General features: G+C 39.5%; 1 protein-coding gene across 1 annotated transcript in view; it reads left to right on the plus strand.

Moving 5' to 3' along the window:
* The window catches only part of tenm2a (teneurin transmembrane protein 2a), a 333,490-nt gene that overhangs the window by 308,218 nt on the left and 10,732 nt on the right, over positions 1–14,540 (plus strand). Inside the window, 10 exon segments of the mRNA XM_048175813.1 lie at positions 3,376–3,522; positions 4,445–4,655; positions 5,068–5,187; positions 7,759–8,020; positions 8,415–8,682; positions 10,915–11,058; positions 11,809–12,058; positions 12,180–12,200; positions 12,339–12,568; positions 14,215–14,369. Coding sequence (XP_048031770.1) covers positions 3,376–3,522; positions 4,445–4,655; positions 5,068–5,187; positions 7,759–8,020; positions 8,415–8,682; positions 10,915–11,058; positions 11,809–12,058; positions 12,180–12,200; positions 12,339–12,568; positions 14,215–14,369 — 1,808 coding nt within the window.

Raw genomic sequence — 14,540 nt, forward strand, 5'->3', positions numbered from 1 at the left:
CCCTCAATATCCCATCCTTAAAGACATTTATTTCTCAGTCCTTCCTTCCTTCCTTCCTTCCTTCCTTCATTAATGACTCTTTCTTTCTTTCTTTCTTTTTGCAGTTTTTTTTCCTTTCCACCAGTCCATCTGTCTCTTTCTATCCACATCTCCATCCATCAGTGGCTGACTGTTGCTATGCAGTGTGCTTCTTTCCCCATCTCACCTTTGCGTATCCCTCTCATACCGTGTGCGCTGACCCATAACTCAAGGCAATCTCGGCTCCTTTTTAAGTAGATTACAATAGAGTCAACCCACATTACTTTAGCCAGATAGCTTAATAGTTTGTGAAACCCCACTTTATTCTAGTTAGTGTGCTGAGAATCGACTGGCCTTTGGCATGAAAGAGGGGACCTACTCAGTGCTGCCCAATGAGGAAGATCAATGGTCACCATAGATTTTGCTGTCCTGGTGTTTCATAAGTATTTGGCTGCTTAAAATGGCAGCTTCATTTTAAAGGCAATCATTGCTAAGTGACTTTTCTCTCAGCTCAATATTGCGTGACAATCGATGCATAGCAGGCTGTTAATGTGGCATCTCAAGGACCCCAGACATTGAAAATTACATTAATTAAAGCAACATTTGATTTGAGTCACAATGGCTGAATGCGTCCCAGTGCATGCTGAGTTTTCACACTCCTCTGATCAAGTCCATTTCATTTTCCCTCGTCGCAAATCATCTGAAGTGTCACCTGTGCAGAGTCAGCTGCCAATAAGACTATATAGCCTTGCGATGAAGGTAACTGGCTCCTTCCAAAAGGCCGTGTTTCCAGGGTAACCATAAGCTGAGGCTTTGACATGCTAACAGAAGTGTTAACTGTTGGAGATTAAACTCTGAGGCAACAGCAATGGTTTCTGATGACACAGTGTGAGGTCACAGCATGGTTTTCGTTTTACAGCGAGGTACGAGACGATGCCCACGGCAGTGCTGAGAAGTTTAGACCGCATGTTTTATTTACACAAAACTCCTGATGACTCGGAAATGTCAGGTCACATCTCCAGGGTGCTTAATTATGGACTGGTGCGGCTAAAGGAGAATAGTGCTTCGTTTTTTATTTCTCTTTGCGTTTGTATATCTCAGTCTCTGTCTCACCCAGAGAGAGCTTCCTTAAAAAATTCACATCAATCCACGCTCTTCTCAAAACTGTTGTGACAAGATTGTTTTCTGCCTTTTGTCTTTTAGGGTGACTGTTTATCCCCTAACTGCATACATTAAACACCCACACGCTTCACTCCAAAAACCTGTGATATATTTATCAAAGCACTTCTGTCTCTATCTATAAAACATCTTTCAAACTTCCATACCTCTGTTTTCTCCCACACTATGTTCTTTTTTCTAAAGGTTCTCTCTCTCACACACACCAGACGCACACAAACACACACATTTGTACCTCGACCTAAAGAGCTGTCCTAATCTGATCTGTAGACTCTGGTCTGTCCTAACCACATTCTTACATAAGAGCATTGCTCTCTATCCAGACAAATCTAAATCAGCTACTGTAAATGAACAGTCGGAGAGTGTATGTGCTCTTTACAAATATCCCCTCCTGAATGGATGAGTTCATTTGCCACCAACTGCGTCTATCAGTGGAGACCACCGAAAATAATTTAATTGCCCACAGAGTTTGAACTGATTTGAGGTGTGAATATTAATGCTTTTCATATACTGTACTTCATCCCCTCAGACAGGCACTGAGCGCATTGGAGGCAGATATGTTTGTGTGTGAGCACTGGTGCATGTCTGCCTATTGTGTCACGGCCAAAAGTTTGAAAACCTAGATACATATTAACATAAATGATAATTCTGATTTGCATTTCATGTTCATTTGTGGCAGTCAGTTTTGATTGTCTGGATTATGTCTGCAGTTTTCATGTTAATATGCTTTGTGTGCTGGCTCAGAGCTCTTTGAATAAAATTGAATTGAACAGGTGCAAACAGTGCCAAAATGCTGTTTTTTTTAATCATCTACTAATTTTGTTTTAGTGTAGATTCAAAGTTAAGCAAATAAACAACTGAACAAAAAGTTGATTGGCAAGATCAATTTATGAAAACTTAGAAAAATAAAAAAGATGGTAAACAAACTACATAACCAGAAAACAATTTAAAGGTGCCCTAGATTCAAAAATTTAATTTACCTTGGCATAGTTAAATAACAAGAGTTCAGTACATGGAAAAGACATACAGTGAGTCTCAAACCCCATTGTTTCCTCCTTCTTATATAAATCTCATTTGTTTAAACGACCTCCGAAGAACAGGCGAATCTCAACATAACACCGACTGTTACGTAACAGTCGGGGTGTACGCCCCAATATTTGCATAATGCCAGCCCATGTTCCCAACATTATGAAAGGGATTACACAAGGGTAGCCAGTTAACGTCTGGAGCAAGGTAAGCAAGAACAACAGCGAAAAATGGCAGATGGAGCCAATAATAACTGACATGATCCATGATAGCATGATATTTTTACTGATATTTGTAAATTGTCTTTCTAAATGTTTCGTCAGCATGTTGCTAATGTACTGTTAAATGAGGTTAAAGTTACCATCGTTTCTTACTGTATTCACGGAGACAAGAGCCGTCGCTATTTTCATTTTTTAAACACTTGCAGTCTGTATAATGCATAAACACAACTTCATTCTTTATAAATCTCTCCAACAGTGTAGCAATTAGCCGTTAGCCACGGAGGACAGCCTCAAATTCACTCAGAATAAAACTTTAACATCCAAATAAATACTTTACTCACATAATTCGAAGCATGCATACAGCATGCATGACGAACATCTTGTAAAGATCCATTTGAGGGTTATATTAGCTGTGTGAACTTTGTAAATGCGCTGTAATATAGTCGACAGCTTGTGTGGCAGGGAGCACGCGATTTAAGGGGGCGGCGCCGAGTGTAAATCAGTGCATTGTTAATGATGCCCCAAAATAGGCAGTTAAAAAAATTAATCTAAAAAAATCTATGGGGTATTTTGAGCTGAAACTTCACAGACACATTCAGGAGACACCTTAGACTTATATTACATCTTGTGAAAAAGCATTCTTGGGCACCTTTAAAAGCTGATTTTTTTTTTTTTTTTAAATCACAAAATATATTTTTTTTACAAATATATTCAGTAAATATTCAATAGTAATTTCATTTATTTTAGTTCTAAATTTGATTCCATTTAATTTGATTTAGTTCAACTTTGACGCAAACCTAAAGCCTAGAAACTATTTCTAGCTTGTTTTCCAAAACTTTTGGTCACAATCATTGACATATCAATGCTCTTATGACTGGCGTGATGGATTTCTGCCTTTCTCAATCCATCTTCCTTCTCTCTCTGGCTCTTGCAGATGGCTGTCCTAACCGATGTAATGGAAATGGACAGTGTCTGCTGGGTCAAAACAGCTGGCACTGTGAGTGCAAAACCGGATGGAGAGGCACGGGCTGTAATGTCGCCATGGAGACTTCGTGTGCAGACAACAAAGACAATGAAGGAGGTGAGAGATCTTTTGTTTACTCTCTGGGCACTTTGCGTCAAAGACTATATGTAATAAGAACAGCCACATGTGTACAAGAACTGCTGCTGTGTGTAATTTCTGTGTATTCCAAAAGGGATTTCGCAAAAATATTAACAGGCAGATTCGTAGACATATTCACCCTGTTTGTTCCTGCAAACAGGTAGTCTCAACCCAACCTCGCCATTACTTGAGCATGCAGTTGGACAGAGTTTGATAGCACCACAGTATTTACGCTTTTCGAAAAATTCATCTTATGAATGGCTTACTTATAGTTGTCTCAACAAATTAAGCTGCCATAGGATAAAGTTTTTTTAACATCAAACAAATTACACACCACAGCTTTTATGTATTTCATTTCATGCTCTTGTGGAACGACTGGAGTGACTGTTCAGTACACAGTCGTTTGTGCGATGCTAACCAGACGTGGCAAATTTCTGTCTGTCTGTATATATATATATCTCTGTTCACAATTCTTATAAATTTCATCGGAACAAGCTAACCTTTGAATTATGATGACTGTGCTCAGAAAATAAATAGAGCTGGACTGTTGGCTTTCATCTGAAACAAGGAATTACAAAAAGAACGTCAGATGTTATGCTGTGAGTAATTTAATTCAAAGCCTAAAGGTGAGGAAAAGAAGAAAGCACTTTTCGAACTCTTTGGTAAATGAATACCGGGACAGAGGTAAAATTCAAATCCAACATCTTTGTGTTCAAAACGTACGAGAACACTTTGATGAAACGGCCTCTTGTTCAACAGATGAAGAATGTTTTTCTTTCTTTTTTTTTCTACAGAGAAAGAGATGAAGGGAGAAATCTTTTGCAGCCTTAGGCAGCTCTGATTGATTGTGCACCATTGTAATATGGCATTACTCATCACACCACTGTGTTGTTTCTTTTAGATGGTCTGACGGACTGTATGGATCCAGACTGCTGTATCCAAAGTCCCTGCCAAAACAGTCCACTTTGTAGAGGGTCTAGGGATCCCTTACAAGTCATCCAGCAAGGCCAGCACCCTGAGCAAAAAGTCGGTTCCTTCTATGACCGTGTCAAGATGCTAGTGGGCCGGGACAGCACACATATAATCCCTGCAGACAATCCCTTTAACGCAAGGTAACTTGCTCTACTGCACACAACAACTTCCCACCTGCTTGCTTGATAAGTGGGTAAATGTCATGTCTCCTGCATTGTACGGTAGGAGAAAAATGAAATATCCACTGAAGTACACACAATTTACGCCATATCTGTTGAGAGAACATTGAGTGCTGAGATAGTTATTGTCAGTTTTGTGTTATTTCGTAACCCTGAGCTATTTTAGGAACTGTATTGATTGATGTCAGTGGTGCTACAACATTTTCCTGTTTCTTTCTACTGTATAGACTGACAGATGAGTTGACTAATAAGAAATTTATGGGATTTTTTTGATAGCTGTTTTTTTTTTTTTTTTTGATTGACTGATGGTATCTCTCTGGTTTTATTGGTTATAGAGCAGCTGATGTCTTCTTGTTTGTTCTGTGTTCTCCAGTCTGGCGTCACTGATCAGAGGTCAGGTGGTGACTACAGATGGAACCCCGCTGGTGGGAGTTAATGTGTCATTTGTCAAGTACCCCCAGTATGGCTACACCCTCACACGCCAGGATGGAACGTAAGTTCACTGTAGTTCATTACATTACTTGCAGTGTTGAATGCCATTCAGAAATTAATTGAGAATGTCTTTTAAATTCCAAATTCCAAATGAATTTAAATTGAAGTAGCAAAATGAATGCTGAAAGCGCAATTTGAATGTAAGCAATTCTTGTAATTGATTTGTCAAGACAAACTTTGATTGTTGGCTTGCCAGCCTTGTTTGAATGTTGTGAAAATACTACATAGATAGATACAAGATAGATAGATACAAGATGATTGTGTAACGAATGTAGCGGTTATTAATAAATTTATGGATGAAATATGAATATAATAATTCATAAGGTTATGAATAAATTATGATTCATATATCGACCCAACGGGGAATTAAACATATATTGTGAATCAATTACAACGAATTATAATCAATTACATATATGATTAGTTCTGGTTTAATAATTATTTAGAGAAACTGTTCGTTTGTCCAGCAAAGCGCAATTTGAATGTAAGCAATTCATGTAATTGATTTGTCAAGACAAACTTTGATTGTTGGCTTGCCAGCCTTGTTTGAATGTTGTGAAAATACTACATAGATAGATACAAGATAGATAGATACAAGATGATTGTGTAACGAATGTAGCGGTTATTAATAAATTTATGGATGAAATATGAATATAATAATTCATAAGGTTATGAATAAATTATGATTCATATATCGACCCAACGGGGAATTAAACATATATTGTGAATCAATTACAACGAATTATAATCAATTACATATATGATTAGTTCTGGTTTAATAATTATTTAGAGAAACTGTTCGTTTGTCCAGCAAACTAAGTCCCTCACAGAATATTATAAACGGAGTTATTCTCTGGCCATGAAAATAACTTGCTATTAGCATAAAGCGATCGAAAAACATTAAAGTGACTTGGTCTTCAGTTGAAAGAACGAACAGAACAATCGAGCATGAATTAAGTGTTTAATATATGCAGCTATGACTGAGATTATACGTCTAAAATATATACAGAAGGTATACACATATATATACACAAGAGTGAAAATGAAGAAAAGACAGGGAAAGAAAGATGATCAAAGAATGGCAAATTACCCAGTTAAACCCTTTTGAGAGAGCCAGCACAGAAATCAGTTTAGACAAATTTCAGATAAATGATAATACTTGCTTATTGGTTCAAGTCCGTGAGTAGCAGTTTCAATGCGCTTGGCTTGGTTGGTCCTTTCCGAGAGGGTTTCTCCGGCGGGGTTTTTCAAACGAGGTTTAAACTGAAGAGTAACTTAGCCGAAGAGAGAGAGAGTCTAAGGAAGTGGTCCTCCCGAGCTGCGCACGTGGTTGGGAAGCGCGGTCACCTGAGGCGTCCGGAGAGACGTGCACGAGACGATAGGGAGAACACCGGGAGAACAAGGAGAAGGTGTGTGTCATTGTTTTTATGGAAACCCAAGCTAACACACCTCCTGAATTGTAGCGGCCAATAGAGGCCCAGCACTATTTGGCGGGCAAAGTTCCTTGGTTTGGTCTCCTAGATGAATTTGCATACTTAATGGCTATCAGCCCGGATTTCGAGATCGAGTGCTTTCTTCACAGTATCATTAAACACATAGAAAAATGCATATGTCAGCCATGTGACCCACCTCAGTGAATAGCTCGAGTCCGGAGCTTTACGGAGAGATCAAACTCGACAGATCAGAAAGGCATAGACAAGAAGTTATGGTTTACAGACAGGATTCCCCTATTAAAATGCACACTAGCACAAATACACTCATTTAAACACTAGGAAACATGCATAGGCTCTAAAATATATCATATATATATTCCAGCATAGTGGTAGTTCACATATACAGTTAAAAATGTATGATTGTGTGTTTCTGTATGTGTCTGTGTGTGTGTTTTTGTGTGTCCCTGTGTGTGTGGGGTGTTGGAATGTGGATCTGATCAGTCTCTGGGTGGGGGTGCTCCTTTTGAAGTCACCAAAGTGAGGAAGTTGCACTTTCTGTTTACCCTCGCAGGTCCACAAAAGTGTCAAGTGGGCTCATCTTTGGCAGATCTGTTCAGAGCCGGGATGGTTTTACAACCCAGTCCAGCATGCTAAAAGCGTTCTGAACATTCCAAAGTTTATTGATTATCCTGATACGTGTGCATACGCTACAATTGATTGATTGATTGATTGATTGATTCATTCATTCATTCATTCATTTGAAAAGAAGCCAATTCATCAGTTTTGCCGAACCCTGGTACTTACATCCAAGCAACACACTATCCTTTCCCCTCTGAAACACTTTGATTATTTCTACCGCCAAGCCTTATTTTGTGACTTACTTGTTTACATAAGCTTCTAGTGATTTAGAGAGCTACATGCTAACTGAACAAATCTTTATTAGATTCATTTAGAGCAGAGTAAACTCAGTCTTTCCATTGAAATGACTGCAATATATCAAAACAATGAATTATCCCTCCCAGCGAAATGGCATTTTTTAATGGTAAAAGCATTCGGAATGTAATGGCGCTATCAATAACTGAGAATAACACAAGTACTTTTTTTTTTCACTCCCCCTTCCTTTCTCTTTGTGTCATTAGATTTGACCTCATTGCCAATGGTGGAGCCTCTCTCACCCTACGCTTTGAGCGAGCGCCGTTTCTGAGTCAAGAGCGCACGGTGTGGCTCCCTTGGAACATTTTCTATGCCATGGACACTCTGATGTTGAAGACAGAGGAGAACACCATCCCGAGCTGTGACCTCAGTGGATTTGTGAGGCCTGATCCTGTGGTGGTGGCCTCCCCCCTTTCCTCTTTCTTCAGTTCCAGGCCAGGAGAGAGGTCCATCATTCCAGAGACACAGGTGTGATGAGATCCTTGGTTCCTTGAGACCTCCATTACTGTAATTAGCAGATTAATGCATTTTGCACTGATGGGAATCTTCAGTTAGACTTTATCCTTCAATTTTGCTCACTTCAGTGTCCCAAATATTATTCTATTTTTTCACTTTATTCCCGTTCCCTCAGCACTCTCTCTTTAGTCATTAAATTAGCTGACAGGTTGTTAACCTGACAAAACTCACAGGTCATCCCTCATCAACCAATTTCACTCTAATTATACTCTTTTTTTGCATTTACCCTTCCTCTCATCTTTCTTAGTCTTTCTTCTACCCTATGACCTTCTTAATCATTTTCTTTTTTTTTTTGAAAATACCCTTTTCCTATGACATGAAAGTCATTCCTCCATCTGTCCGCCAGGTTCTCCATGAGCAGCTAGAGATTCCTGGCACCGGTCTGAAGCTCTGTCACCTGAGTTCCCGGACCTCAGGTTACCGCTCCTTGCTCAAGATCACCATGACTCAAGCCGTGGTGCCCCTCAGCCTAGTCAAAGTCCATCTGATGGTTGCGGTGGAGGGCCACCTCTTCCAAAAGTGGTTCCATGCCTCACCTAACCTCGCCTACACCTTTATCTGGGACAAGACTGATGCATATGGTCAGCGTGTCTACGGCCTCTCTGATGCAGTGGGTAAGCACACACAATCGATTGTGACTGAATGCGTGGCTTAGTTATTGGCACACATGCTCTGACACAATTTCCTAAATAAATTTTACTATCCCATTACAGTCGTTGTTCTTAAAAAATATATAATTTTGTGAATTTGACCTCCAGACAAACATTTTATTCAAATATCTATTTTAGTGAACATTATTGCTCCACTGCGCTCCATTGGTTGATGTTTATGAGCAAATGCTCACTCAGTGATGTTTTTGACACAGCTTGCTGTTAATCAGTGATGCACCAAAATTTCAGCAACAGAAAATATTCCATTTCCCTCAATGATTGCAGCCAAAACCGTTTTGGCCGAAAGTGAAAATTCATTTCCATCTGAAACAGTTTTGAAAGGCTGGAATAATTGACTGAAACAGTGATGCTTCTCAGATGGCACATTTTGACTGTGTCATTGTCTATTTTGTGCACATGAACCAATCATATCTTCCTCTTTACTGTTAGTTATAGTACAACATAAACATGAATGAACATCAGAAGGTATGTAGAAAGACATCTATCATGTAATCAAGCCTTAGATGCAGTTTAATGCTTATATACAACTCAGTTTGTGAGTGTTGATTTGTAAATAAATTTCATTAATTGATAATTAAATATTACTTTGGTTTCAGTTTTAGGCTAAATAAAAACTTTCATTTTGGTTTCGGTAAAAAAAAATAATTTCAGTGCATCACTACTGTTAATACAGTTTTTTTGGCAGATAGAAAAATAGGCTTGACTTTCAGTTCATCGCAATTACAGAAAAGGACTGTAACAGTAAAATGTAAGTTATGCGCTGGTAAATGCATAAAACACATCTCTCAAGAGCATTAAATGGCACAAACGATGTCAGCACTTGACGTAGTACCCGGCCCACATTAAACTCTGCTCTTATAAGCCTCTTTTGAAACGGTTAATGTAAAGTGCTCTCATGCTTTGGAGAACTTGAATCGTGCCTTTTCCCCACTGCACCATTTTTCAAATTCATCTTATCATACAAATATGTTTTTCACTACTGTAAATCACATTACTGATAGATGTTCTCCATGTCACAGCACACAGATCCAACTGATCCATTATAAAATTGTCACCCTCCAGATTGGCTTGTGACACTGCGAAATTCACCTGCCAAATATAAAATTTACTCACGTTTGCCAATTGACGGTTGTTAATTTGGGACCCTGGCTGGCTGTAATGACCATTCAGCATCCTGCACAGACACACACCAGTTAAACAGGCATGGTTAATTGGTCACTCTGCTGACTGAACACAGTGAGAGTTAACACATCAGACAGGATACGACCCAAGGATCATTCAGCCTGACCGTCCCTGTCAGAGAAACACACAGGTTGAGAGAGCAGCCGCAGTGAGCCGAGGGAAACGCTGAGAACAGCACTCTGTCTAGTGTGACCTCCTTATAACACCCACTAATCTCTCTTTGTCTTTCCCCCGCTTTCTCAGCCTGTCTACCTTCCAGCGCTCTACGTCTGAGTCTTCTTCATTTATATTTTGGGGTTCTTATACCCACAGTCCCTCTCGCATCTGCGCAGCTATAAATTCTCACCTGCCTCGTTGGTATATATCCATATGTATTTATGCTAATGGATTCATGGAGTTGTGCTCCACTTTCCATGAACTGGAAGGAAAGTTTTTGTGGAGAAACAGATCTTGCAATGACCCTGTGGCAGCAGCACAGATCACACAGTCCTGTTTGAAAAGTGAAAGCTGAAGTCATGTCCAGCCACAGGGTGTCTGAACAAATCATGTTCACACTTTACCAAGGTGCTTTGTGGTTGTGAAAGCACCCAAGCTGTGGTGATTTGTGAAGGCTTGCCCAGAACCTGATATGTCCTACTTCTGCCCAACAGTCGGCATAGCAGGAAAGAGAAATGTTGTGATGATTGTTGCAAGGTCACTTATAGCTTTTAGTTTCCTCATATGTGTGTCTCTACGGTGCTGAATTTTCATTGTTTCTCAGAAATTGTTTATTGTTAATTTAGCATGTGGTTTTCAAATAAATATTTATATTCTCCCTCACTGTTTCCCAGCTAGACTCCACATCCAATCTGCTTGCATTGTATGTAAATTAATCATCTCTAATACTGGCCTGTCATGTAGTTAATTAATTAAATGCTGTTTAGATACATTTTGTGTACTCCCCTTTATCTCTCTCTCTCTCTCTCTCTCTCTCTCTCTCTCTCTCTATCTAAGTCTCTGTGGGGTATGAATATGAATCATGTCCTAGTCTGGTGCTGTGGGAGAAGAGAACGGCTATGCTTCAGGGCTATGAGCTGGAACCATCCAATCTGGGCGGCTGGTCTCTGGACAAACACCATATACTCAACCTACGCAGTGGTATGAGCCTTATGTTCTAATTCGGGGGCAAAATGCATCTGTATATATATACAGTTATATTATATCTGTTTCTTGAGCACCAAATCAACATATTAGAATTATTTCTAAAGGATCATGTAACACTGAAGACTGAAGTAATAGACCTTAGTCAGGTTAGACACCACCGTATTGAATTTAACGATGAAGGATAGACGTACTGTATTTACAATGGCACACACTGTGTAAAGGTCTTTTAAAATTGAAAAGACATTTTTTTAAATGTTTGGTTGGGGTTTTTGTTAGTACTCGAAACCTTGAATAATTCTTTCTAATTGAACTTCAAGGAATTTCTGGTTACATATTTAAAATATTATTTATTTATTTATTTGATAAATATTCGATCATTCTGTAAATTTTGCTGTGTAATAAGTAATTATACTCATTTAAAATTAGAGTCTTGATTGTCACTGATTAAACTCTAAAACACTTTTTCCAGACCAGTCTCGGACCAGCTGAGACTGAGATTTGGAGTGTGGGGAGGGCCATACCTCTCTGACACACAGGAAATCTGATGCAATGTGATGCCTGGCTGCTTTTAGTGGAAGGGCCTGTTGTTTTGATCAATAATTTAATGTAATCCCCTGAAAATGTGGTTGTAATGTTCATAAATGGCTCAGGTAAACAGCTTTTACTAAAATGGTCTTTTGAAAATGGCACTTTCTTTTTTTCCCCATTTAAATGGTTATTGTTTCTTTATTCGTCTGACACCAGGCATCCTTCATAAGGGCAGCGGTGAGAACGTCTTTGTGTCCCAGCAGCCACCCATCATCACAAGCATCATGGGTAATGGGCGTCGGCGAAGCATCTCATGCCCGAGCTGTAATGGCCTGGCTGATGGAAATAAGCTGCTGGCACCTGTAGCCCTGGCAGCAGGCATTGATGGCAGCCTTTATGTCGGAGACTTGAATTTCGTACGCAGAGTATATCCCAACCTCAATACCACACGCATACTGGAGCTCAGGTATTGAAAAAGGACCAGAGGAGATTGTGTTTTACTCATAATTTAATCTACAATAAAATGTACAATGTCATCTTATTAGCAGCATAATTGTGATTCTTGTTCTTTTTCTTCATTTCTTCAGAAATAAGGATTTTCGACATAGGTGAGCCTCTAACATTAAGTTTGTTTCTCACTTTTGACTCTTCAGTTGGATTAATCACTCAACATAATGATAGAGCAACACATTATAGCTAATTACATAATTGCAGGACTGACTCCGTAATGACCTCATTTTTCGTAGTAACAACCCGACTCATAAGTACTTCCTGGCTGTGGACCCAGTCTCTGGGGCTCTGTTCATCTCTGACACAAATTCAAGGCGAATCTACAAGGTGCGATCACTCACAGGGGGAAGACTTTTGGCCGACAATGCCGAAGTGGTGGCGGGCACAGGAGAGCAGTGCCTTCCTTTTGACGAGAGATGCGGGGACGGGGGAAAAGCTGTAGAAGCCACTCTCATGAGCCCCAAAGGTGAGGTGGAAACATTGAACAATAACGAAGCAGAAGCTAAATCAGTTGTTTTAGTCATAAAGCTTATTGCATGGTTTATCACCTTCACTTCAGATGAAATCACGTTCCACATGTGTCTGAGTTGAAGAAATATTTCTGCAGGCTGTCTTTACATCAGTTTCCTTTGTAGCAGTGACACCTAACATGGATAAAAAGAGCCTTATCCTCCAGCTGCTTCCACAATCACAGAGAACGTTCAACCTTAAGCTATTAATTAATTTCTGAATGTGCTATGGGGAGTGCGAGTCTCAGGCTTCGATTATTGGAGTCTCTTGGTATTCTCTCTCTCTGTCTGTCTCTCAAAGATAATGTTACTTAATGCGGTGGCTCTTTTAACTCTCAGATGTTACAGTTCAGAGCTGCAAGCATGTTTCTGTATTATACAGAGTTTGTGTTTAGGTAGATTACATAGAAAGAAAAATCACAATATTCTCTTGAATATTTCAGTTTCTTCTAGGCAGCAGTGAGATTGAGAAGAAGAGATTTGAATAAAGCTGTGATGAAACAGAAGTATTGACAGATATATTCTCCCGTATAGTGAGGTACATCCAAGTGAAACAGATTCTCTAAAAATAAAAAAAGTATAGGACAGGGACTTGGCTTTATGCATTTGGTTGTTGATTGGATTAATGCAGATCTGAATGTAAGCTTGCGGTTGATTGTAAGAAAGGGACAGGGTTTAAGCAGACTAAATGATAGTCTGGCATACATCACCAGAGAGAAGTCTGTCATTTCACCACAAAATCAAGTTAACTATGTTAACTAATGAACCTTATTGTAAAGTGTTACCAAAAATGCATAAAAAAACCCCATAAATCCATTTTTAAATGTGTTTGAATATAATTTCTGCATACATTCAATGGGTCACAAATCCAAAGTTCAACATAAACTAGAATTAAAGCACAACATATTCAACCAAAACAAATATATTGCAACGAGAAAGGAAAGGATAAAGGTACAATGATAAGTTAGAGCAGGTTTTGAAAATGAAATCCAGGTTTGGTGTAAGGAAAAAATAGCCAGTCTGGCACCAAACTGTCAAGGATGTCACATTGTCACATTTTCTGTATGTGACGTTGAATTTGAGCTTCTGGAGAGAGAGAGAGAGTAGAGAGGTGACAGACTACACAGGCCTCATTACCGATTCCCAGATGACTTCACAGTGAAAATGCTCAGTCAAGTGCACTCAGTCTTTCCCCTCATGCTATTTGTCTCCCCGTCTTTTTGTTCAAACCCCTCTGCATCATACACCTACACAGGTCCATTCTATGAGCATCTTCTTGTCAGCACTTTGAGATATTCTCGTCTGCTCTGCCTTCTGTGACTGATAAGGGGAATTGATGGGTTGACACAGGAGTGATGCTTGATGGACACGTATTATTTGCTAGCTTATATAGGATAGGGACTTGGGAGGGAAAGACGAATTGAGCAGAGCCTGAAGATAAACTTAGAACAGGTTGAAACCAAAGATCAAAGATTCACTTGCTCTGATCATTAAGAAACACGGAAGACAAAAATAAACGAAGCCCGTCAGGCAAAGGGTTATTTAGTGTGTGTCACCCCTGAACTTCCTAGCTGACTCTTTACCTGTTTGTTTCTCTTTTCAGGTATTGCTGTCGATAAGAACGGGCTTATGTACTTTGTGGATGCCACTATGATTAGGAAAGTGGATCAAAACGGCATCATCTCTACTCTGCTGGGTGCAAATGACCTTACTGCTGTCCGCCCACTGAGCTGCGACTCCAGCATGGATGTCAGTCAGGTCAGCAAGCCGTCAGCACACGTTATAAATTATTCTCAGTCAGAAACAGGAAGTTGGATGGTTCATTTTTACGACAGGATCTACTTCTTGTAATCTTGAATTTTCAAAGCAGATATGCAAGCATTAATCATGTCTAGCAGGCTTGCAAAACCTTAATCAGAAGCCAAGAAA

Source organism: Megalobrama amblycephala, linkage group LG23 (assembly GCF_018812025.1).
Source record: "Megalobrama amblycephala isolate DHTTF-2021 linkage group LG23, ASM1881202v1, whole genome shotgun sequence".
NCBI classification, from domain to species: domain Eukaryota; kingdom Metazoa; phylum Chordata; class Actinopteri; order Cypriniformes; family Xenocyprididae; genus Megalobrama; species Megalobrama amblycephala.